General features: G+C 42.7%; 2 protein-coding genes across 2 annotated transcripts; one reads left to right on the top strand and one right to left on the bottom strand.

Annotated features, from left to right (window-relative positions):
- The first annotated feature begins 7,988 nt into the window (after positions 1–7,988).
- On the top strand, positions 7,989–16,444 carry LOC148216112 (phospholipase A2 inhibitor NAI-like). The gene is made up of 6 exons (XM_088140210.1): positions 7,989–7,994; positions 9,112–9,142; positions 9,968–10,084; positions 12,033–12,179; positions 13,917–14,087; positions 14,670–16,444. The coding sequence occupies exons 1-6, from the start codon at positions 7,989–7,991 to the stop codon at positions 14,882–14,884; spliced, it is 687 nt and encodes a 228-aa protein (XP_087996336.1). The 3' UTR covers positions 14,885–16,444.
- A 911-nt stretch (positions 16,445–17,355) lies between these two features.
- Positions 17,356–24,514, bottom strand: LOC103065631 (phospholipase A2 inhibitor PIP-like). Its single transcript, XM_088139955.1, has 5 exons — positions 24,332–24,514; positions 22,714–22,830; positions 21,606–21,758; positions 19,276–19,416; positions 17,356–17,664 (listed from the first exon to the last, which is right to left on the bottom strand). The coding sequence occupies exons 1-5, from the start codon at positions 24,378–24,380 to the stop codon at positions 17,519–17,521; spliced, it is 606 nt and encodes a 201-aa protein (XP_087996081.1). The 5' UTR covers positions 24,381–24,514; the 3' UTR covers positions 17,356–17,518.
- Between the last annotated feature and the right edge of the window lie 205 nt (positions 24,515–24,719).

Here is a 24,719-nt window from a genome sequence, read left to right as displayed (position 1 = left end):
AGATAATATGAATGTGGCCTTCAGGTTCTATAAATAACATTGTATTCTCTGGAAGATATTGTTCTGCAAAAACTAGCTAAAGATATATTGTGTGCCATTTAGAGTTAAAAATTAAGCTGGAAGTCAAAGTCCCATTGCTGGGAAGAGAAAACAGATAGGGGAAAAGAAAAGAAAAAATTTAGGGCAGATTTTTTTTGCATCCATTTCCGCTAGCTTCAAAATATCTCAAAATGGCCTCTATCCATCATAGAAAGGAAGGAAGGAAGGAAGGGGGTTTTCAATCCCTCTACACACACACACACACACACACACACACACACATTGATTTTACACAACTTGAGGCTGACCTTTGCTAGGACATTTGAGGTTTGAACTAAAGGAAGTGATGGTGCCACCCTTATTCTGCCAACAGAAACAGACTGGATCATCGCCTGCTGCTGCTGCTGCTGCTGGAACAACATATTCCAGCTTCTTTAAAGGCAACAGACCAACATAGGGGGTGCTGGGTGGATTGCTTGGTAGACACATATTTGTCTACTTTCTAATACAAGCCAGAAGCCAAGTCCTTTCTGTTCTTGCTGCCTTCTCATCACCTGCCATGTGTGTACACAGGATATGATCAACACAATCAAGATGGTGGTCATGAAGGAGTAATCCAAACCCTACCTGTTTAAACATCAGGCAAAACTTTGCCATAAAGGGAAGAAACACACACTTCCTTTCAGAAGTTTCTTCACAGTTTGAAGAACTTTTTGGAACATCTCCAGAGCTGTGATGTCTAATGATATCAAGCATGAGACTCCAGATTAATTCATAGTTTAAAATTCCAAGAAATAACAAATTTAAAAAGTCACCTTGACTTTAAAAATTCGATTTCCTCTGTCTGCAGAAGGCAGTATTTTTAGCTGTTTTATTGCCTTTATTGTTCATAGAGCCCCACCCTGAAATACCGAAAATCACATGTTCCTTTAATTGCACTGTGTTTATGGCTTACTTGACTCCTCTTTGATCATTGCAATATTGCAAAACACAGCAACATGCCTGGCTTTCTTGCTTAAATTGTAAGCTGAACAGCTATAAATCCACTTTATGGTCAGTTTGTTGCTTTCTACTGTAAAAACTCTCAGCTCCAACCTGAACCAGTACAACCTTCCAAAGTTATCTTGTGTCTGCTACCTTCTATTCTTCTAACACTTGGATTAAGGGAAGCAGAGAAAGTGTGTTGAAATACATAGACGTGTGCTGGTTAATGGCTAAAATAAAACTTGATTTGATCTGAAATAGTTTGGGAAGGAAGGGTGTTATCCATGAAAGTAGACCTGGGGGATTCTCACACCAGGAAGAAGTGAAGGTGATGGTGAACGGCAGCAGGAAACATGTAAGAAACCAAGATAGTTCTTCTTGATCCTTTTCAGGCTCATGTATTCTGGAAAATAGTAGCACTCTTTCCAGTGCAAGAATAAGTATTTTGGCCCCAAACTCCTTGCCACTTTAGTAGTGACTGTGAGGAAGGCAGAAGACTCTCTTTCTTTGCATGGCCCATGAGGAAACAACTGCCAGGGCAATGTGCTTAAGATGCGCGGTACAATGTCCTTTATCCCACAGAATTCCATATTTGACAGACATACTAGTAAAGTCACCATTCTTGGGACTTCCTGCATAGCAATTATTTCATGTAAGGGAGAGAGAAAGAAAAGGCCACAGAAAACCAGATCAATGCTCAGGATGAAATGACATTAGATGAGGAAATATAGAAACTCCGCTTTGTAATTTCTCTAGGTTTTCTCCTTCTGTTAAACTCCTACCACCACCCTTGCAGGGGGTTGAGAATGTATTTCCCCTTGTACAGGTCCTGCTATGACTATGATTTTCTGTTACACATTCTCTCCCTCTGAAGCCACCAAGCCACCTTTACTTCCCAATCTGAAGAAAACTCAGTAGGAACCACTGCTTTATGATATCTTCTCCTGGGATGAAAGGGAAATGAGGGAAGCTACAAATTATTGGACAAACGGTTGTACAATGGATTCTATTCATATGCACACATCCTTTGAACTTTATCAATGCTTGAATACCTCCTTCTGTCCATGAGAATTTCTCAGATGTCCTCATCACCTTTGGGTGGGTGGGTGGGTGGGTGGGGGAAACTTCAGAAGCCAATTTTCAGCAGGGCACAAGTTATGATTATGGTGACTGAAGTATAATTCCAAGAACATGTGTCTGAGCAGTATTATTTCCCACATGATTAAAAGCCCATCCACTGAAAAAAGAAATGTTCTTCTTAAAGCAGGGATAAGAAATGTATGGCTTTCCTGTTCCCACAGTATCATCTTACCACTGGCTATGTTGGGTGTGGCTGATGAGATTGGAGTCCAGTAATAAATAGAGGGTTATAAGTCCTTCAGATCTGGTGTACAGCATATAATGTCCAAATAAATATTAACTACCTTCATATGTCTCTAATAAAGAATTCTTAGTTCTTTCACGGACATATTGATGATTTCTTTGATCTCATTCATTAACCTTATCTGAGGACCTCCCCTTTTTCTATTCCCTTAACCTTTGCTCTTTTGTAGCTCATTCTCCACTTGTGTCCCAAGGCCAAAATATGTGAGTTTCTGCTTGCTGGCCCACACTTTATGAGTGTGATAACCCAGGATTGATTGATGGGTTCTTCTGGCAGTCCATGATACATCTCCAGATCCATAATCCAAAAGCATGCAGGTTATCAACAGCAAACAAGGCAAAATCACCAAAGAAGAGATTTAGGTTAGCCTTTTCATGTCTGGCTCAGTGCCATTTCAGCCTCACAACTGAGACCCCTGTCTCACCTTGAAAGGCTGGCAAAACACATCCCAGTTACCTGATTCACACTTTGTGCCAAGGTTGTTTCTTGGTTTTGAAGGTGTGAACTCTCCACTGTGTTTTGTAAACTGTAGATTTATGGCTTGATCCTCCATGAACCAGACCATGGTGACTTTTCCAGAAAACCATGCCTAAGCATGATATGAGAAACTAATGACTTTTCACAGCTGTGAAGAAGAAGGTATTTAATTCATCCCAGATTTTCTCAGGCTTACATAAGCAAATACACGTGCAGATTTTCTTTTCCGACAAGTTGTCGCTGCATGTCTAGAATATCCTTTCCCAAACAAGAGCTGGGATTGCAATTCCCAGAATCCCTAGTCAGCTTGACCACTGGCTGCAATGACTGGAAAATTTGGGAGTTGTATTCCAAATATACCAGGAGACAACTAGGTTGGTGAAGGTTAATCAAAACCATAGCCTACTAGCTGAGTGCAGATAGCAGTCAATCTGCCCCAGAGAGGAATTTTGCTTTCCCAAGGTACATTATCCTGCCACTGACAAATGTCAAGGTAAAGCCACTGATTTAACTGTCAATTTACTTTGATGGAAGTGTCTTCTGTCCATCAGCAAAAGCTACTTCGACAGAGCTTAAATGTCCTTGACCTTAAAGCATTCAAGTTTTCCTTCACATCAATCAAGGCAGTTTTAATGCTGTAGACTAAAAAGAACTACATTATTGGGCTTTATTACAAATAACCTTTGCCTCAGTTATATGGATCTCCTTCTGTTCTATTTGTTCTTTTCTACCAGACCCACCTGAAAGTTCTTAAAACCTTGTTGGCTTCACTTGTAAAAATATCACTCTGTGCGTGTCATATGTTTGCTTGTCCTACACATATAACCTCTGTCTGCCATATTCAACCTACTCCCTGTGTTTAAGAAAAGACGAAGCATTATATTGCACGCTATAGGACAATGTTTCTCAACCTTGGCAACTCTAAGATGTGTGGACTTCAACTCCCAGAATTCCCCAGCCAGCATGGCTGGCTGGGGAATTCTGGGAGTTGAAGTCCACACATCTTAGAGTTGCTAAGGTTGAGAAACACTGTTCTATAGAAGAAACTATGACCTGGTTCTCGCTTTGCACAAAGTTGTGAATTGCTTGCTACTGTTTGTAACCCAAGCCACTGTAGACTACAACAGCTGGCTTCATGCAACAGGTTAAACCAAGCAACCATATTACCGGTTGGCATAATCTGTAGACTCAGCCAGTTATTTTCTTCTTAGAGCATGCAGTTGTAACAGGATGGATAACTGTAGCCAGCACGACTCGGAGTTGGATGTGCTCAGCCTTTTTGTTGAGGAATTGGAAAAGGGACATAGGCATAGGGTCTGCCTTATAGCTTGACTTTTGAATTGATCAATTTCAATTAATTAACATGCTATTTAATTTTAATAATTAATATTTAATCATTAATTGTTTGTGGGTTTTGTTTTAATTGTGAGCCACCCAGAGTCACCCATTGGGGGAGACGGGCAGCATACAAATTTAATAAATAAATAAAATAAATAAATATCAAGGTTAAAAAGAAATCAGAATCAAAATCACAAAAGCTCTCTTTATTCACCTCCTTTTTCTTTCCTTCCTTGTTACAGTATCTCCTTTATACACACGGGCTCTGCTCACTCATTTAAATCTTTATTTATGGTTTACTTTTTACTTATACTTTAGGGATGGATTACAACCTCAAAGTAGTACGGAAAATTGAGCTATGTGCCCTGTCCTTCTTATAAGATTAGGGGACAGGAGTGTCTATATAACTGTCTTTATACAACAGGCTCTATTCCATTCCATTCCATTCTATTCTAACTGCCTCTTAACTAGAGCGGTTAGAAACCTGGTGGCTGCATTTCTACGATGTATTAAGCTCTGTTAGTTTGAATCCTTATAACTCATTCTTGACTTACCACGTGATGTGAAGCCAAATCATCTGGTTAGTTTCTGGTTCAATTTGCCGTGCAATCTGAATGAGTTAATTCAGTACTGTAACTAGGTAGGGTGTTATATGAATACAGTGGCAGTGTTAATCTCTTGGTATCATAAATTGCTATTTTTGGAGGGGGAGTAGGAAAGAGATACGGGGAGACAACTAATGATACCTCAAGAGGTCCCCTCTAACTCTGTGATTCTTACTCTTATTCTACAAAATTAATTTTGCCATAGTTTAGTCCAGTGTTAGGGGGACGCGATGGTGCAGCGGCTTAATGACGCTGAAAGTTGCTGGCCAGAAATGGTCGACGCTTCAGCGGTTCAAGTCCAGCCTTCGTGTTAAACAGGGTGAGCTCCTGTTTCCTCCCCAGTTCCTGTCAACCCAACAGGTCGAAAACTCACGTGAGTAGATAAATGGGTACTCTCACTCCGGTGGGAGGAAAAATGCTGGCGGCGCCTTGCAAAAAAGGAGTCGGGAGCAGTTGCCGGTAAGCGCGAAAAACTGCGTGTGCCCGAAAAGGGTGCGAAGCAACAGAAACCCCGCCTCCTGCATTCGCCAGCTGGGCTCTGCTCTAGGAAGGAGGCTCTGGCAAACCACTTCCGAAACAATTGCCTTGAAAACTGGAAGGACTCGTCCGAGCAGTCACTGCAGGGTCAGCAATGACTGAGCGCAGACCAAAAAAAAAAAAAAGTCCAGTGTTCCTCAACCTTGGCAGCTTGAAGATGTGTGGACTTCAACTCCCAGAATTCTGGGAGTTGAAGTCCACACATCTTCAAGCTGCCAAAGTTGAGAAACACTGGTTTAATCAATTAACCCAACTTGCTGGATTCATATGACTCATGGAACCATCAACTAACCACAAGCAATGGCTCCATACAACCTACCAGATTAAAATGTGATTGGTTAGTTTATGATTCGCCAGGTCATGCAGGCGTACCCTTGTACTGTGTGCTGGGATTGGGTGCTGAGTTACACTATACAGTATCTTATACTTTGTGATAGCAACACAGCGGGGACTGCTGCTGCTAACTTATGGAAGCAGATATGTGGGTGGAATTAGGGAGCAAGCACAAATATCTAAACATGGCTAAGAACCCAGCTTTTGGTATGATACAGTCCAGGTGTGGACATCACTGGACATTCACCAAAGAGAAGAACCATTGCCAGTCTCTGAAGTCCTCAGGTGGTTGTCAAGTCCACGATGTCCAACTCTCAGTTCTGAAGCATTCTCACACAACCAGGCTTGGGTCAGATAAATACTTCTTTATTAAGAGGTACATGTAGCTTGTAAACAGAACATTGCTAAAACTAACGCCTTGGGTAAACCTCCCTCTATTTATCCCCCCTCCCCTTATTGCCTGGCGTCGTGACTCCTCTTCACCTGTTGTTGACCTCTCTCCTTCCTCCCCGAGCTTCTTCCTGGTTCTTTGGGCCCCAGCTGCCTGGTCGGCAATCAAGCCAGTCTAAATTGCCCATATATGGTTAAGCTGCTTCCCAACTCCTCTTACAACCATTAACAGCCACCCCCCCCTCCTTATTTACAAGTGGCAGAAACAAATCAATCCAACTCCCAACGAATGCAATACAATGGAAAACAACAACAGTTGGGTGATGCAGGTTCTGACAGTGGTGCTCCTTCTACATCTTATTGTACTGTCCAGGCCAACCCCCACCAAAGCTAGCTTAGTTAAGAAGGTTTGACTTGCTGCATCCTCATCTGGCCAATTAACTGACTCTGCTCATGGGCTTCTTCAAAGAAAGCATCACAGTATGAAGGGATACATGGGATTGTATCAAAGCAGGAGCTTATGCTGAGTGAGTGGTACATTTCCATCTGAGGCTTAGAGGAGACACAGCTACTATTAGGAAGTGGAGGCTGACACCCACCCCTCAGAAGGCTTCCTCAACTTCTGCATCCCTTCTTGTCCTCACTCCATCATGTCCTGTGATTGTCTCATTTTAGAATGGAGGCAGGGGGTGGGTTCATTGTTTGGGATGCCTGGTAATGTCTATCTTGGTGGTTACCTAAATGCTGCTCCCCTAAGTAGTATTGAGATTCTTCACTTCTATAGCGGGGAAAAGGAGAAGTGAGAAATTTAGAGAACTCAAGGGTGGTAAAAAACAACTCCTGGTGGGGAATTATCTTCTACCATTTGAAGCTAAAGGGGCTAAGATAGATCAAGGGGAACCTGGTTTGTCCCCACTCAACTGAAAGGCTTCTTGGGTGACTTTTGCACAGGTATTGACCTAGCTCTCAGGATTGCAAGGAGACAAAGTGGGAGAAAGAACTTTGCATGCCTTCTGAGATCCCAGGAGGAAGAAGCTGCTCTTGGATTTATCATACCCAGAAAGACCAGTCCCTCTTCGTCACGTTCTCCAGACAGAAGAGAATTGGCAAGGGAAGGTAATGGATAGAAAAGATCTCATTATGCAGGGAAAATATATAGTTTGGCCTTTGACCAATGTTGACATCATAGGCAAGAAGGTTAATACTGTTCTAGCACATTTTTAAATTAGTTCATTTGAGGTTGTAAAACAGAACCTTAGCCTTGTGTATAAAGCAGTTGTAGTTTTGCTGTGCATAGCTAAAACAATGCTGTACCTTTTGCAAAACCTTCAGGTGGGGCCCATCTGTGTTGCTTCTCAGCTTTGCCTAGAAGAACATGATTTATTAGGGCTGTGTCTTGTGTCCCCTCAAAGCTAAAGGCACCAGTCTGGACTGTAGTGCAAGTTGAAGACCCTGTCCTTCTTGATTAGGTGTCATGGAGCCACCTAATTAATTAATTAACTGTTGGTGACTACATGGACAAATCTTTACCAGTTCAAACCTGTCTCCAGTAACAACCAATACTGTAGTTCTTCCAAGGACAGTCTTGATTTTTTTTTTTTTTAACCAGTCCATCCACTTGTCTTCCCCTTCTCCTACTTCCCTCAACCTTGCGAGATATACTCACATTTTCTACTCTGGTGTTTCTTACTGAATTCCAAGCAGAAATTAAGTCCCATTTACGTTGTCTTTCCTTTCTTTTGAGGAGGGAAAAAGCCAGTTTTACCCTGTCTGGCAGCCTAGCAATCGACCTTCCAAATAACCTTCCCTGAGCAAACACTGAAGCCACTGGAATCACCCATCTCCAATGCCTTCTCTTGCCTTGTGCTACTGTATTATTGGAATGTTGCTGCACCTCGTATATGAAAGTAAGGAAAAGTCCTGCACTGAAGTATCCTTCTCAGCTCTCCCAAAGTGAGGACCACTTTGACACACCTTTTTAAAAGGGGGATATATTAATCCAAAAAAGGAGAAACATCCCAAGGGGCATGTATGAAGAACCATCTCTTTCTATGCCTGCTGTGCTATCCAACCTGCTGAACACCCTGTTATTTGGGGCACCCATTTGATTCTGTGCCCAAAAGGGTGACATTTGTTCTTCTTTCACATCAAGTTGCAGGTTGTCCCATAGTCTGAAGAGGGAGGGGGTGAAGAAGAATAGGCTAATTCCTAGAGGACAACTCCAGCAGTGGCTTCTCATCTTGAGGTCTAGGTGCTGTCTCTGGACACAGGGGTAGCCCGTCTGTACATATTGCATGTAGAGGAGCAACAATGAGAGAAGTAGTTTGTCTCAGTCTTCTATTAGTGGACTTCCTAGGTGCATCTTCCCTAGCCCAAAGCTTGGAGAAAGCCAGATCTTGTTTAAAGGAGAACAAGGCTGGGTCTATTTGAATCTAAGGGTGGGATGGTGTTCCAGAGGGCAGATGCGATGACAAGGAAGCCACCATGCTTCTTGGATGCCATCAGATGACATTGTGTAATGGATGGGACCCAGAGCACACTGTCTCTGATCTTTGAGGATGGGTAGAAACACAGATCTATCATCTCTTAGCCTCCGTTCCTGCTTTAAGCTTTGAGGTCAAATTATTCACTGCTCTTTCTGTCCAACTTTTTTTTTTTTCTGAATAATGTTGGTACTTAATGGCTGAATTCACAATGCTCAGTTAGATGTGTTAAAGGCAGTATGGCTATATCTGCACAAGGGGCCAATGAGTTTTAACTGTGGTTAGTGTGTGTGTGTGTGTGTTGCTTGGTGTGCTATGCAAACAAAGCCCATTTGATTAGCAAATTTGTGATGGAATGTATCTACAAGGAGGAAGAGGAAGTAGGAGATCAAGGCTATCAGGAGGGAGGGGGTGCATTCCAGGAGGGGAAAGGAGACAAGAGACAATACAGTCTGCAGGGGGAGCGTGGGAAGCAAAAGAGGTTCAGGATAGCCACTCCCTAGCATCTCCCAGGGGACATCCACTAGTTGCTGTAGTATAGATTGAGTCTGGCAAGATTCTGTCTATAAGATGTAAGCGAATAAAGGAAGTTTACTTGATGTATTGTTGAAGGCTTTCACGACCGGCATACAATGGCTGGTGTGGGTCTTCTGGGCTGTGTGGCCGTGTTCTGGAAGTTTTGTTTCCTAACGTTTCGCCAGCACCTGTGACCGGCATCTTCAGAGTGCAGGAGCACAGACAGGAGCAGTTCTCTCTGTGCCCAGGCCAGGCACAGAGAGAACTGCTCCTGTCTGTGCTCCTGCCCTCTGAAGATGCCAGTCACAGGTGCTGGCGAAACGTTAGGAAACAAAACTTCCAGAACACGGCCACACAGCCCGGAAGACCCACACCAGCCATCGAAGTTTACTTGACTGGACTGTTTCACCGTTGTTCTTGGGCTGGGCCTGACCATATTGTTCAATGGTGTATGCAGACCCAGAAAATGAGTTAATTCAGTAACAAAGCCCAGCTCCATTTCCGCAACATGCTTAACCAGCTCTCATAAAGCCCTAAGAGATGCATTTGCCCAGCATGCTAAACTGAGTTAATTTTAACCTTGGTTAGGGGTGATTTGTGTAGGTGTGGTTTTGCATGGTGTACAGCCTGTATTGCTCAACGGACTGTGTGAACCCTGTAATTAAGATAAGCATGTTGTGGGAATCTACCTCCAACGTTTCCCCTTGCAGATGGGCTTCCTTGGGAAACAGTCAAGGGTGATTGCGTTACGTAGGTTGCATTCATGGGTTTTTAGATGAAAAACTGCAGCCACCCTCATTTTAATGCTGGCCAAGAAACACAAAAATAAGAAAATCTGATGGATGAACCACTCAACCACCTGCCCCATCCTTTGCCTTTAGGTTTGTCTCTGAAGTGTGCGGTTTGTAGATATTATCACCACGAATGTTTAGGACCACTACAAACTTGTTATTCTTTCTTAGACCAGTGTGGTACTTTCCAATCGACAAACAGCAAAGGTAAGCACAAAAGAGTACTATAGACATCTCCCCTCATGTTCCCAACTGTGCGCATGGCTACATTAGTGTCTTCTACCAACACTTCTGCATTATCCAACATTATTTATGTATTTATTTTATTTTATTTATTATTAAATTTGTATGCTGCCATCACCCCCAATGGGGGACTCCGGGCGGCTCACAATTAAAAATCAAAAGCCCAGAAACAATTAAAATACCCCATAAATCATTAAATGAAGACCTGGTTCTGCCACTTGGCCTGGGGTGGGGAGGGAACATCTCAAGCAGGGAGATGGCTAGCCCCATAGTGGCCGGCTGTCCCCGCCCTGATTTTCCATTGTCTTGGATTTTTTTTGTTTCTAGTATTGTTTTAATTGTATATATGGTATGTATTTTATATATATTTATAGTTTTAATGTCCCCTATTATAGGGGAGATGGGCAGGAGAGAAATCCAATAAATAATAATAATAATAATAATAATAATAATAATAAATAATAATAATAAATGGCTCAATCCATAAAAATCCACTATAAAAACAAACCCTATACATAAATACTAAAGGTTCATTTGGAACCTCAGCTAGATTTTTGTGGATGTATCCAGAGGTGCCCTTAGCAGCCTATTAGGGGTCAACCTGCAATCTCACAACTTACACACACACACACACACACCCACACACACACACCCCATTAGCAAAATGACGTCAACTCTCAGAAAGTCGGTAATTTTTTGAGATCGCAGCCATCTTACCTAAAGATTTTACATATGAATGCCAGCATCTCAACAGATTTTGGGCATTCTTCCAGGAAACCTTGTGTAAGCTCACACACAAACTCCTGGAATCGTGTAAGATTTGCATTTTAGCTGCTTTTATGTCTAAAAAACCCACCTATCTCTGTTTTAATTTGGGGGCATCATAGCCCCCATTCCTCTAGGAATGTTCCAGTTGCCCATTGACACCATATGAGAAGGAGTCTGGTAGCCCCTTTTCCAATTCAGAGATTTTATTAAAAAGATGGAGTAGAAATCTATAACCCTTACCGAGAAGCTGACACAGATACAAATAGACATCCTTCTTTTAACCAGATACAAGCCACAGGACATCATTTCTAAAGGTCTAAAAGTGAAGAACCCTCTACACCAGTGTTTCTCAACCTTGGCAAATTGAAGATGTGTGGACTTCAATTCCCAGATTTCCCCAGCCAGCCATGCTGGCTGGGGAATTCTGGGAGTTGAAGTCCACACATCTTCAGGTTGCCAAGGTTGAGAAACACTGCTCTACACATTGTACACACTAGAGTCAAAAATTATGCTATACTTACAGTGACTATACTGTATGACCTTTATTATAAAGGACCACCCTTTATTTCACAAAGCTGTCCTTTAGATTTATTTATTTTTCAAAAGCTCACTTTTGTCCTTTATTTTGGTCCTTTAACTGTTACCATACAAACAGTACCACTTAATGCACAGCCTTTCACATTCAGGTGAAAACGAATTTACATCTACTGTTTGATGTTTAGATATTTTTATTAGGATATGCTTTTTTGTAAAGATTTTCTTGTTGTTGAGTTTTCTTTGGGAAAGCCAAAGTTATAAATGTCCCTTTTTTCATTCTGATGAACCTCTTCCAGATTTGCCCCTTTTGGGGGTTTGTCCTTCATTTTTTCCAAGAAAATATGGTCACCATAGCTATACTCCCTCCAAGAAACTCCTAAACCATCTACCGAACTCCTGTTTTTTGTTTTTTGTTTTTCCCACCCTAGACTAACCCAGATCTCCTCCTTCATTGGCACTATGTTCCATTGATACCAAGCTCTCAATCTGGTGTTTTATGTTGCTGTTGCATGTTTTGGAAAGGGTGGAAGGTGTCTCTAGCTGGAGGTGGTCATCCTCATGGCTACCATTTAGAACTGAAATAGTTCTCTCCGCTTGATAATCCCAGGAGGAAAATATCTGACAAGAAAAGCCTGCGTCCAATCTAGTAGCTGCAGTGAAAACCTCACCATTCTTAACCTGGGTAGCAGAGGAACGATCTCATCCAAGCTGACGTGTTGCCAGGGGGCTGCCTGCATGAAGACTTTGCCCCCCTGTATGTATGACATTCTCTAATTCCATCTTTCCTCCTTATTATCACTGCAATATTAATGCTCAAAGAGCTCCATGGCAGTCCATGGCCAGAAGCATGTGCCATCGCAAAGAATAATGGCAACAAACACACTAAAATATTTTATGCAAAGTAAGGTGTAAACTATTAGGAAAAGTATTACACAGTGTTTCCCCACTGGGGCAAGTTTAAGATGTGTGGACTTCAGCTCCCAGAATTCCCCAGCCAGTCTGGCCATTGCTAAGATTTCTAGGAGTTGAAGTCCACATGTGTACAAGTTGCCCAGGGTTGTTTGTTTATTTACAGGACTTATATAGCTGCCTATCTCATACAATGACTCTAGGTGGCTCACAACAATCTATAAAACATAGTTAGAAACATACTGTACTCTTCCCCCCAGGCGTCAGATCAAACATGCTTACAACTCAACCCCCCATCCTAGTCCAGTGCTTGGGGGAAGAGCCAGGTCTTCATAGCCCTCCGGAAGGCTAAAAGGGTAGGATCCCTTTGATCTCCAGTGGGAGGCTGTTCCAAAGGACGGGGGTGGGCATCGAGAAGGCAGACCTCCGAGGTCCCATCAGATGGCAACATCTAAGGGAGGGGACCTGGGGCATACCCCCCCCATCTAACCTAGTAGGATGGGTAGATACCCTCAGGAAGAGACAGTCCCACAAGTAGCCTGGCCCTGTGCTAGGTAGGGCTCTAAAGGTGATCACCAGCACCTTGAATTGCACCCAGAAAGCAACTGGAAGCCAGTGCTGCTCATTCAGCAGTGGAGTTACTCAGGTGAACTGCAGGACACCGAAAACCGCGCATGCAGCTGCATTCTGGACCAGTTGCAGCTTCTGGATGGTCTTCAAGGGCAGCCCCATGTAGAGCACATTGCAGCAATCCAAACGGGAGGTGACTAAGGCATGGGTGACTGTGAGCAAGGTTGGGAAATATTGGTCTAAAAAACCCTGATTGTCACCATTAGCCACGTGTTTGTGTTTCTGATGCTGAACATTAAGTCCTTTGTTCGTAAGTCCATTTTCTTTGTCCAGAAGTCAACTCCCATGCGACAGAGATAGAATATAAACATTTGAATGGGACTACCAGTTTTAAGATCATGGAAAAAAATATTTCTAATTATTGCCCCTCTTCTATGGAATAGCACTTCCACCTGTGAAGGTCGTAGATGCGAGGATGGGTCATACAGTTACTTTTTCATCACTGCTGTAACTGCGAATGGTCACTAAGTGAGGCAGTTGCTCAATGAGGACTACCTGTACTGTAAATCTGTTTTATGTTCCTGCTTCCCCTCTCCCTAAAACTTTATATCAAGTTGCTCCAATGCGGGCATCAAATATCTGTACATTTAATCACTAGGTTCAAATCATAAGACCTTTTTTGTACACCGCCTTAATATTGTCCTATGACGGTAGAAAACCAAAATGTTTATGTCATCTTGAAGTTGACATCTGTAATGCCATTATCAACAATATTGTGCCTCTGGCCTCTTGCATCCCGTCTTTGACCTAGTCTGCTGGGACTGACGAAAAACCTCCCATTTCTGAACAGAAGGAGCAGGGCCTGACTGATCCAGTCACCCTCAACAGCTTCCTGGGAAGATCCTGTGCAAAGGGATCTTCACCAAAACCAAGGATGGGATCAACAGACCTCGATGATTTTCTCCTGCTGTTCCAACTCAGGTGTGATGGTGTCTTTTTTTTTTTAATGCAGTGCCACCTGTGAACACCACACTGAATGGGAAGAAATGCAAAAGCTGCTTTATTAGAGAAAGTACTTTCTGCTTATGGGAAGAGACCGTTCACTGTAGAGGAGAAGAGACGTACTGCCTTGAGATAGCTGGACTTGGCGACTGGGGAGGATATGGCACTTTGGAAACGAAAGGTACCTCACCTCTCTCCTCCTTCTTTTGCTCACTGACTTTCTCTTTCTCTCTCCCACACAGGCCTAGCCAATGCCACCCTTTCCCAGGATCGCGCTGCAGCTGCAGATGACGCCCGCGCGATCCCAAAGAAAGACGCGGCTGCATCAAGGAGTTGCCAGTTGTGCTACTGAAGGCAGCCGCAACATTCTCAAGTCGTTGAGTCCTAAAAAGTTCATGATTTGGGGGTGATTACTCAGTGCCAATCTCACGTTGTAGTGCTGGCTTTCCCTCCCAAAGCTCTCCATGGCTTGGGGCCAAGTTAGCGAAAGGCATCTCTTCACCCGTGACATATAACCCCTGTGTTATGGAAAGACTACGCATGCCCTAAGCCAGGCCTGGAGCCCCCAGAAGCCTCTCCAAAGCTTACCTGCATATGGTGAAAGGGGAAAGCGATCAAAGACACGGGGAGTCATCCTGCCAGCTCTATAAATTAATTTAAATAATAATGTCAAAGCTGGCAAAATGTGGACCCATTGGGAATTGGCTAGACTGGTGGGGGGGGGGGGGAATCTGAAGGCCACCTTTTGTAATTGTCTCCACAGATGAACCCATCTCCGCAGCAAAATTCGCCTTCAAAGGCTGCGTCAACCAAGCGTTCTGTGAGGCATTTCATGAGGGATCTGTCTACTTTGCCACGCTGTTTCTGATGGGCGCAGGAAGCTGCAGGCCAGCCACTGAGAAAGCAGCAGCGGCACGGTCATATGGATCCTTCATCCCAGTGTTAGCTGGATTCTTATTTGTTGAGATCCTTGCTTGATGACTTCCCTCCAGCAGCTAAATCCAGCTTGAGACATTTTTCTCCTTGAAAATTTCTTCACCCCTTAGGTCTTAGGCAAATCATACTCTTTACAGAATATGAAGAATTCAGATGATCTAAAAGATAGATGTGGTCATTTCTTTTGTACCCTTGTGGCTCTCCAGGAGGAACACAGCAAGGTGGTATGCAGTGATTAAGGGAAACAAATATTGACACATGACGGGTAAAGGAAGCATTGAAGGCTGCATGGTTTAGAAGGCTGTGTCTGGAGCAGATACTTAACCAGGTCAGAAAAGACTTAGCAATGGCATTTGTGTCACATGTTCAGGGCTGATCTTGGTTAGTTTTGATGTATCACAGTGGGCTGTGAAGCCCAGCCACTGTGGTTAGTTTAAGATTCCATGTTCTGAACAAATGTAGAATATGAGTTAATTCAATAAGCAGATGATATGTGGTCTGAACCTTATCATATTCTCTGTGCATCTTCAAGAGATCATCTGTTAGGTAAGGAAAATAGTTAACCAATCCCATTTGGATACGGAATTGTCTATCATCGATCTATCCAGCTATCTATCCAGCTATCCCTCCCTCCCTTTCTCTCTTTTCTCCCTATACCTATATCCATATTCTAGCCAGCTTTACAGAAGAACCTGGAACATCATCATATCTGGTAGGAGAAGGTTGATTACTTTTTCCATGCCCATGAACTTATGGTTACTGTTTCTGGACATGCAAATAACTAGATTAAAATAAGGTGGGCAGCTGAGGTAAGCCAGTTCTCTTTTATTAAAGCCTCAAAGAAAGTTCAGGGGCTTCCTGAACTATTTGCAAGAAAGATCAGCAGTTGCTCTGGGCTAATGGTGGCACCAACTATGGTATGTAGGCCTCTATTTAGCACATGTCACAGCATGACAAAATCCAGAGAGACACAAATTGGCAATGGTGCAAAATAGAGATATCAAGGAGAAGGAGAAGCAGCAATGACAGGAGAGCATTTTTGCAATTTGATAGCCCATGGTTGCATCTGCTGCAAACCCCAATGATGTCAACATGACAATGTGTGTGATGATGTCGTTATGCAAATGCTACCATTATATTTCTGCATTTTTATTTCTGATGTAAGCATATATGAAGACATATTCTATGTCATCATGCTGGCATCATCATTTGACCCCCTTCCATGGACAACCATGCCAATGGAGTGAGCTCTAGAAGCTGATGGCATACCTTGCATTTCCTGGTTCCTTCCCCAGGTTCCTTAGAAAAGGATCTTTCTCCTCCCTAAGTTAATTTTGTATTCATGATTTTGTCCCAGAAGGACTATCTAGAGGCCTTGAACTTGCTCAGAGTTTCGGCAGATACTGTGTTGGACTGTTCTCCGAAAATGGTGGTTGTAAAGAACGGAAGAGACTTGAACATGGTTCTGTGCTAGAGCCTGGGGCCCCAGGTGTATGATGGAGGCTGTTTCCTGGTTATATTGATGGCTGTTTTTATGATTCTCTGGCTGCTGTGTGTTTTATTCTTTGTTTTATTTGTGTGTGGTATATATATGAACTTATTTTAATGTTGTGAGCTGCCCAGAGTCATGTTTTTGTGATGGGCAGCCATATAAATGGATTGAATAAATTTAAAAAAAAATCAACATTTTGTATCAGTAAATGGGAGCTAGTAAAACCTGTTTCATCACTGCTCGAAGTGTGTGTGCGTGTGTGTGTGTGTGTGTGTGTGACTGTGTTGATGGATGTCACCTATTGTATAAAGGTTGTTGGTTTCCTCCAGGCATTGATAACCAAGCTCTTTATTGACAGGCGTGATATGGATGCCTCTGCCATTCTTTATCTTGTATTTTCTCCTCCCCGCCCAGTCTGACCTCCTGATAGATACAGTAGATGCTCTGTCATCACAGACGTAGCCCATCTTTGGCCCTGACGTTATCAAAATAGTAAGTATCCTAGGTAACCCCTCAAAGTTGCTGAGATACAATTCCCAGCATCCCTTATCCTTGATCATCCCTCATCCTTGAAGTTGACCATGAATGTACTCACTGTCAGGGCAATACCACATTGTCCTGTGGTGGTGCGGGCAAAAATCCACCATCAGCTCATTAAATGACGTTGAGCTATGTGCTTTCTCTCTGCCTCGCAGGATTGTTGTAAGGAAAAAATAGAGGAGGGAGTGCTACATTCACCTCCTTGTGCTTCTAGAGCAGGGTTTCTCAACCTTGGCAACTTGAAGATGGCTGGCTGGGGAATTCTGGGAATTGAAGTCCACCCATCTTCAAGTTGCCAAGGTTGAGAAACACTGTTCTACAGGAAAGGCAGCATATAAATCTACCAAATAATTAAAAGAAATGAAATTAATGTCTTCCTCAAAGACTTTCATCTAACCATTCCACCCCAAAACTCTTGGGGAAGAAAGACATAGCTAAAAGAAAGCAAAAAACAAAGACAACAAATAAACAACCCGACCCATCACTTTGACTTCTTTTATTTGCTTTTTTAAATTTTTTTTTAAGAATTAATCAGCAGGAAGAGCCACAACTTAAAAATGTAAGTTTCCATTCAGAGTCATTCTGATGAGGAAGGTTCTACCTGGTGAAATCGCTGACATTCAGATTCCAGAATGATTCCAGTATTAATCAGAGGATTCATATTTCAAGGCTTCCCTACATTCAACCTTCTTCAGATCATTTCTGCGTCCTTCATGACCTCTTTCACTCAAAGTTATCAAGGGACAGGAAGAAACACAGCCTTTGATATTATAAGTGATGTTTCTAGGAACTGCAAAAATAACCAACAAGATATGGATCAAGCAAACCTGTAGGCGTTCTTCTCTCACTCTAGTAAAGTCACTAAACAAGTTCCACACAAGTTAATTTTGGGGGACATTTGCAGATTCTCAGATTCTAAGACCCCAAGCCTTTTTTTACAGAAGCAAACTGAAGATGATCACCCATCCATGATTCATTTGGGAGATTCTCCCTATCCAAAATGGATGGGAATTAGGGTGGCCATGAACCAGAGATGGATAAAGTTTGCCAACAAAATTTTGAGTGTCATCTTTCGCTGCATACTGAATGGCTACGTTCTTTCAACGTCATTTCCAAATACAGCTGCCAGGCTGCATTTACATTACATACTAAACCGGGATAGTTTTAAACTCAGTTCTTTTTGTGGCTTACTGTGCTGGTGAATTGAGACCATGTGCTTCCTTTACTGTTCAAGGTATGTGCGGTCCCAGAGAAAGGGGTTAATTCACTAACTTGGTCAGAAGCATCCACAAGGGCGGTCAAAAAAATCAAGATGGCATGTGTGACCATGCAATTGAACTCCTTCTCCTTTTTATGTGCAATCTACACAAGAATTCAAACCAGGGTTTGGCTTGGAGATTAGGGAAAATTAAACTAGCTAATACTGATCAAAACAACCCAGTTCAATCCTGCTCTGCAGAATTCATTTCTTTTTCTCATTACCTAATTGTTAACTTGCACCCAACTTAATAAGGGGATTTTGAATGAAACTCCTACATAACAAACTAGGTGGATAGTCAAAATCTTTGTCTTTGGTTTCAAATTGACCTCTGCTATGCTGTCAGTCTCTTTTGTCAGCTCAGTAAACTTTGGGGTTTGCTCCGGTTCCCAAAAGCTGTATTCAGGGATTGACACTGTGGTTGAAAAATGCGAGATGCCACCATGGTGAGACCAAAGCTCTGCCTGTTTTTTACGTGTGTTGGGGGGGGGGGAACAGGTAGAACTTCAATCACCCCTTCTTGACTGCCCTGTTGACCCAGGGTGAATCTTTGATCCTGCAGCACCTCTGGCTGGATTGAAAGCATTGTGAAGTAATCCTATTCTTACTTTTATATGCACTGGTCATCAGATGATGCCCAAACTCACACAATATTCTGAACTGACCAGTGAGATTCCAAAAGCTGCAACCACTAGTTCTGCTAATCCCGATCAGGTTAAAATGTGATCAGTTTTCTTATTGGCTTAAGAGGTTGTGTCAACATTGATCACTTGGTTCAAGGCATTATGCAACACCCCCCTGCCCAGTTACCTCACTAAACACGTTGGGTGAACGCACTCTCCCACCCTGGCTTCATGCTTTTTTAGCCACCTAGTAAAGTGATATAATCATTACATAAATGAATACCACACATAGTGGTGGAATTTTAGACTTTGGACTTAGTGGCTGTTGCATTTGCACCTTAGAAAAATACCGTTATTATTTCTCTTGCTACCAAAGGTTGCAAATGAGCAGGGCCCTTCTTGGGCCCCATTTCTATTCTGCTTTGGGGGACTCTGAGCATTTGTCTGTAAATCTCCCATCAATGGCATCATGCTTTGCATGATTGCTGCAACCCACAATCAAATTAAAAAAAATAATTACAATGTTCTTGTCTGTATCCCACGAGATCAAGGCACATAGTTTCAGTTCCTCTGCATTTAACTTCATGTTCAGTGCTGTCCTCAGTAAAAATACCCAAAGCACCAGGACAATAGAGCCCATTCTGGAGGGAGAGGGGCAATCCTGCAAAGAAAAAAAAAAGGAGGAAGCAAAAGATCAGCAGAAAGATCATCCATGCCAAGGTCTGTGAGTTCTGTGGACTCTCCTGCCCCCCTTTTCAAAATTGCATGCATTTGCTGTGCCTTGTAAACTTTGAAATCCCTTTACCAAAACGTTAACCAAATACAATTTCCATCCCCTGACATTCCTGCTCATGGCTATGCCCAGCAAGAAAAAGACAGTGTTGTACCGGCCTACCAGGAATGGTTGCGGGTGGGGAGCGGGAAGAGCTGGATAACCTGATTCAGCCCCATTGAGGCACAAATGACCAGACTAGAGTTATCCTACTTCAGACACATTATGCGAAGACCTAGCTCTCTGGAAAAGGCTGTAAATCTGGGAAAGGTGGAAGAAAAGAGAAGCAGCGGAGGACCAGCAGCAAGACTTCTTTACAGTGGCAATGGGTGTACGGTTGGAAGAGCTGAAGGACCAGGTTAGGGACAGATCATCATGGAGAAAACCTATCTATGTGGTCACTAAGAGTCGACAACGACTTGATGGCACGTAATCAACCTATCAAACAGTTGAACCTCCCAGGATTTGCTTGCAAACTTGTGCAAACAGTAGGCCTGGGTAGCAGCTGGCCCTGAAATGAACTAGAAAGGACATTATCAAGCTTGTGAAGTCCTTTGTGCTGCTCCAACTCTGTTTGAGCACTTTTACTTCCTGGAGGGGTTTCTCTAATACTCTGCCCTCGCACTCAACCTCTTTAGACGGGCCAGAGCAGACTGTTGAAAAGTCACCAAGCAATGCAGAACCTTTGCTGCCCTCCTTATTTATTCATCTGTTAACATTTGTTGTCCACTCTTTCATTCAAGACCTCAAGGAAGGTATGCAGTGCATCTTCCTCCCATTTCCCCCCCAAAGAAGAACACTGTGAGGCAGGTGCGGCTGAGAGAAAGGGACTGTGTTACACTCCCCCAGAGAACGTTAGTGCCTTAAGGTGGGCCTGAAATTGGCTCTTCCTCATGCCAATTCAACAGCTTCCCCATGATACCACCCTGTGTGGACGGGGAATACGCTCCATGAAGGAGCTTCAAACTGTTTCAAATGCCCTGAAGTTTGAGAAGTTCCAGAAGGTCCTTCATTAAGTTAAATCCTCTTCCCCTCCTTATCAGTTTCAGAGTTGGCAGGTTGGAGCAATGCCTAGCCTGATCAACTACATGAATGAACGCCAGGCCTTAACCCTGGAGCAAAAACTGAGCAAAGCACAAACAGTTTTGGAAGGAGGGTAGGCTAAGGAGAAAAGTAAGAAAAGAGGACATTTCCAACACCTCTGAAAAGTTACAGAGAATTTGCATACTGTATGTCAAGAGCCAGAACACCGGACTGTTGGTTGAGCTACAGGGCCTCCTTCCTTGGAAAGGTGTCCTACAGGGCAGCCTTTTGCTTCTTTTTGGTCTCATTCTTAGGTTTGCGAATTGAGGCTTAACATGGCCTGGTGTTCTTTTACATACATACATACATACATACATACATACATACATACAATTTTTCAATATAGTAAAATATACAAAACAAACAAGAACAAAGATAGAAAATAAGAAATGGAGATACAAGAAAGAAATTGAAAAAGGAAAGAATGGGGAAAAAACACACACACACAATTGCGCCTTCTTTCTATTGAGTAATGATCATCTTAAACTTTTCTCCAACCTCTTTGTCTCATTTTTAATCCCCAGATCCCCAAATCATCCATTTGTTTTTTTCTTCTTTCAGCAAAAGCCCATACAAGGTTTCAGCCTTCTGAAAAAGTCTTTATTGTTTTTTTCTCTGACCAAACTGGTCAGCTTCTCCATTTCTGCGAGTTCAGTTAATTTGCAAGTTCATTTCATTTCTATGGCCTGGCATTCTTATGAAATAGTACATCTTACACACAAGCCCAGTGTGGGAAGCTGAATTCATTAAACTGATATCAGTACTATGCTTGTCTGTACAACAATGACAAATTGGATTAAAAAAAAAATCCATAAAAGATTGTCCTCAAGGAAGTTGGCAGGACAAGATCAGTATATATTATTAGACAGTGATGGGAGAATACTGACAAAGTACAGAGAAAGTCAAGAATCATGTCATGTTACCCACCGATATTACCCTCTGAAATAGGGAGGGTGTTGAGAGATCATGTTCTTAGACCTCCTGAACAAACCTACCAGGAAGTGGTTGGTCTTCACACTGATCATTATCACAGCAATTTATTTTTCCTCTCATATACATTCCATCCCAAACATGTACGTCAAGACGGCCAAGTTTACAGATGCTGGATGAGAAACAATTCTTATGGATGCCTCTGAATGAAACTGGTCCTGTGTGGATGAGAAAAAAAAAAGGAAGAGGAAGTTAATTTGGAGGCCTTGTAGAGTTTTGAAAATGCCCCTCCCTCAGGCTTTTATCAATTTTAGCGATAAAAGGGAGGGGCATTTTCAAAACATCAGAAGCATGCATGTGATGTCCTCATGCATGCGATGTTTCTGTCTCCTCTTGCCATTCTGCAGCAGTCACCTATCATTATATACAGACAAGACCTATTTTCTTCTACTGTTAAGTGAGTGGTGCCCAATTTTATGCCCCTTTTTGCCACGGAATCCGGCTTCCCCATTGACTCTGCTTGCTGGAAGCCCCCTGGGAAGGTCACAAATGGTGATCACGTAACCCCGGGATGCTGCAACTGCCATAGATACACATGCCAGTTATCAAGCACCCAAATTTCAATCACATGACCACAAGGATGCTGCAATGGTCATAAGTGCGAGGATTGGTCGTAAGTCACTTTTTTCAATACCATTGCAACTTCAAACAGTCATTAAATGAATAGTCATAAGTCGAAGACTATCCATGAGAATTTCTTCAGAGTCTTCTCTGTGCAAAATTCCAAAAGAATTTCTTTCTTACCAAACAATGAGGGATGGTTTGTAAAGGCAAGAGATGCTCCTGGCAAAAGATTAGCTTAAGCCAGAAAGAGCTGGGAGTGACACCAGCAGGGAGCAGTAACTCGGTCAACCTTGGCAACATGGCTTTTCTAATACTGGGGGACAACAGCCATCAGGGAACCCCAGGGCTCTAGGTTAGAATGGAAAACAGCCACAAAAGGAGGCTAGACCAAACTGTCCGGTGTTGTAGCCAAGAAAGCTCTACAGACAAGTACATATGGTTACCAGGTCAAACTCAGCTTGAGAAAATTATTTAGCCAGAAAAGAAGAACTTAGAAAAGATCCGCATTTTACTGGAAGGAAAAGAGTGGAGTAGCCAGTTTGTTTTTACCTACTGAGATGTCTATCAGAACTGTGCCACATTTGTCTTCTGGAGAGGGACATTCCTCCGGATAACCCTCACAGTCATCTCCAAAGTCATGACAAACTCTACATTTGTGAGAGGTTCCTAAAAAGCAGAAAAAAGTAAAGAATGTGCCTGATTAATTCTATTATCTTATTTCTTCCCCAGGGTTTTTCATTATTTTGAAATGTTAGGGCTGATCAATTGTTTGTGCTGAATCAAATTACTGAAGAGCTGCATTCAGTGGAGAGAAATAAAAACCAGTCAGCAAACCAAGCAATGCTTTAAAGAGCAGGGAGAAGGGTTGGTCATTTCAGGAGGGTTGATATGGGGAGAAGTCCTGGGTTGTTTAGGGACAGGCTTAGTCCAGAAGTAGGGTGTTTGGTTTCCATTCAGAAGGTCACAGTTTCGGTTATGCATTTGCAGGTGGTGATGGTAGGAAAGAAAAGAACCGTATAGAATGTCAGCCTTACTAGGTGGACTAGACAGGAAATTTGACCAGATGAGCCAATTCTACATTATTGCAAAGCTGCGTTAACAGAATCTTGCAAGTCTGAAAGTACAATTCTCCCCGTCTCCTTTACGGCCCGAGAAACTAGGGAGGGTCTCTTCTGAGCCTCTTGCCCCGTCCACTGTCCAGCTGCAGGCTATGCTATCTCTTATCTGACTGTCTCCTTGGTGGCATCTCTTGGCCCAGTCTCCCAAGGTCTTTCCCACATACCATTACATAGAATGGTGGCCACCTAGAGAGGACAAAAGAGACTTTAGGTCTGGTAGAAGCCGTAATGACACCACACACATCATGAGATCACTTCAGCGGTCCAATCATGAAGTCATGACATCAATGAGTTAGAGTACACAATTTGCATCATTAGCATGATGACACAATGGGCATGACATCACTTGTCCTCATTCAGATATACGTGAATAAGGCCAATGAAGCGATGGCATCAAATAGGCTATAATGTTCCTCAGCTCTTTCTAGGGCTTTACAAGACGATGGTACCAGTTACACTGGGCTCAGAAGTGGAAGAGTAATCGGTGGAAACAGCTAACTATAGCAAACCTACCCAGAGGATCTGGACACAGCCCCAAGCAATATTCTTCTACCTTTATCCTTTTCCAATCAACTGACATAGCTAAATCATACGCCTAACCTCCAAGCTAATTGTGTCTAGTACAATTCAAGTAAATGGAAAATGTCAGGGGATAGTTATCAGTCAACAAGCTGCAACAAAGTCTTGAAAGGTAAAACTTACTCAGGTACTAAGCCTGAACTGGATGTGATAACATGAGTAGGAAGGATGGGTTCTTACACAAAACTCCTGCTCCTCAAGGCTTCCAACTTTTCAACACTGAGTGGCAGGAGCTATAGAGAATTGAGGTTTTCTTGAGTGCAGGTAGAAGGCTGCACACGGTTGGCATCCTGAGTTCCAGATGATTGCATGAATTTCTGCTTGCATCCAAGCAAATGGCTTGATGTCTACTGTTGAACTTGGAGAAGTTGAGAACACCGAAAGCAAGGCTGACCCAAGGGTAAAAGATAAGGCAATAGAAGACTTGGAACCCATTTGCCCCAGAACATTCTGCAGTATCATCTCCTTACCTCTAGTTATAAAAATGAAAAGAAGGCAGATGGTCTGTAGGGATTTCATGGCTCAAGATGTCTTTTCTGGTAAAGATCAGAGCTGGATTGGATATGTTGAATTCAGTAAAGTTCTGGATTCTGCTGTAACCAGAGAATCTTCACAACATTAAATAAACATGAGGAGTTTAAAAATGGGACACCCCTCCCCATAATTTATGTCCAGCCTACAAATCCAAAGGCAAACACAAAGTTGACTTGACCAAAACCATTTCAACTTAGCTGACCATCTAGAAAACTGCAATGCTGAGTACATAGCCTTGTAAGCATTTTTGTTGTGTATTGTCATTGGCACATGCCATTTGATCTTATCTGCACTATAAGCAAAGTCCAGTAACAGCCACCAAGT

Source organism: Python bivittatus, unplaced genomic scaffold (genome assembly GCF_059951505.1).
Source record: "Python bivittatus isolate LINGU-HERP-01145 unplaced genomic scaffold, Pbiv_v1 ctg000310_np1212, whole genome shotgun sequence".
In the NCBI taxonomy this organism is placed as follows: domain Eukaryota; kingdom Metazoa; phylum Chordata; class Lepidosauria; order Squamata; family Pythonidae; genus Python; species Python bivittatus.
The sequence above is the reverse complement of the archived record's forward strand: the minus strand, read 5'-3'. Positions and strand labels throughout refer to the sequence as shown.

What these genes read in the sequence shown, in the direction of transcription:
- LOC148216112 (XM_088140210.1), top strand. An exon ending in CCAATCGACAAACAGCAAAG is followed by an intron (nt 10,085 to 12,032) that starts GTAAGCACAAAA and finishes TGATAATCCCAG; the next exon opens with GAGGAAAATATCTGACAAGA. An exon ending in CATGAAGACTTTGCCCCCCT is followed by an intron (nt 12,180 to 13,916) that starts GTATGTATGACA and finishes TTTTTAATGCAG; the next exon opens with TGCCACCTGTGAACACCACA.
- LOC103065631 (XM_088139955.1), bottom strand. Translation starts at nt 24,380, where the DNA reads ATGAAATCCCTACAGACCATCTGCCTTCTTTTCATTTTTATAACTAGA. An exon ending in TGAAGACCAACCACTTCCTG is followed by an intron (nt 19,417 to 21,605) that starts GTAGGTTTGTTC and finishes TTTTCTTTGCAG; the next exon opens with GATTGCCCCTCTCCCTCCAG. An exon ending in GGGATACAGACAAGAACATT is followed by an intron (nt 17,665 to 19,275) that starts GTAATTATTTTT and finishes TTATTTTTGCAG; the next exon opens with TTCCTAGAAACATCACTTAT.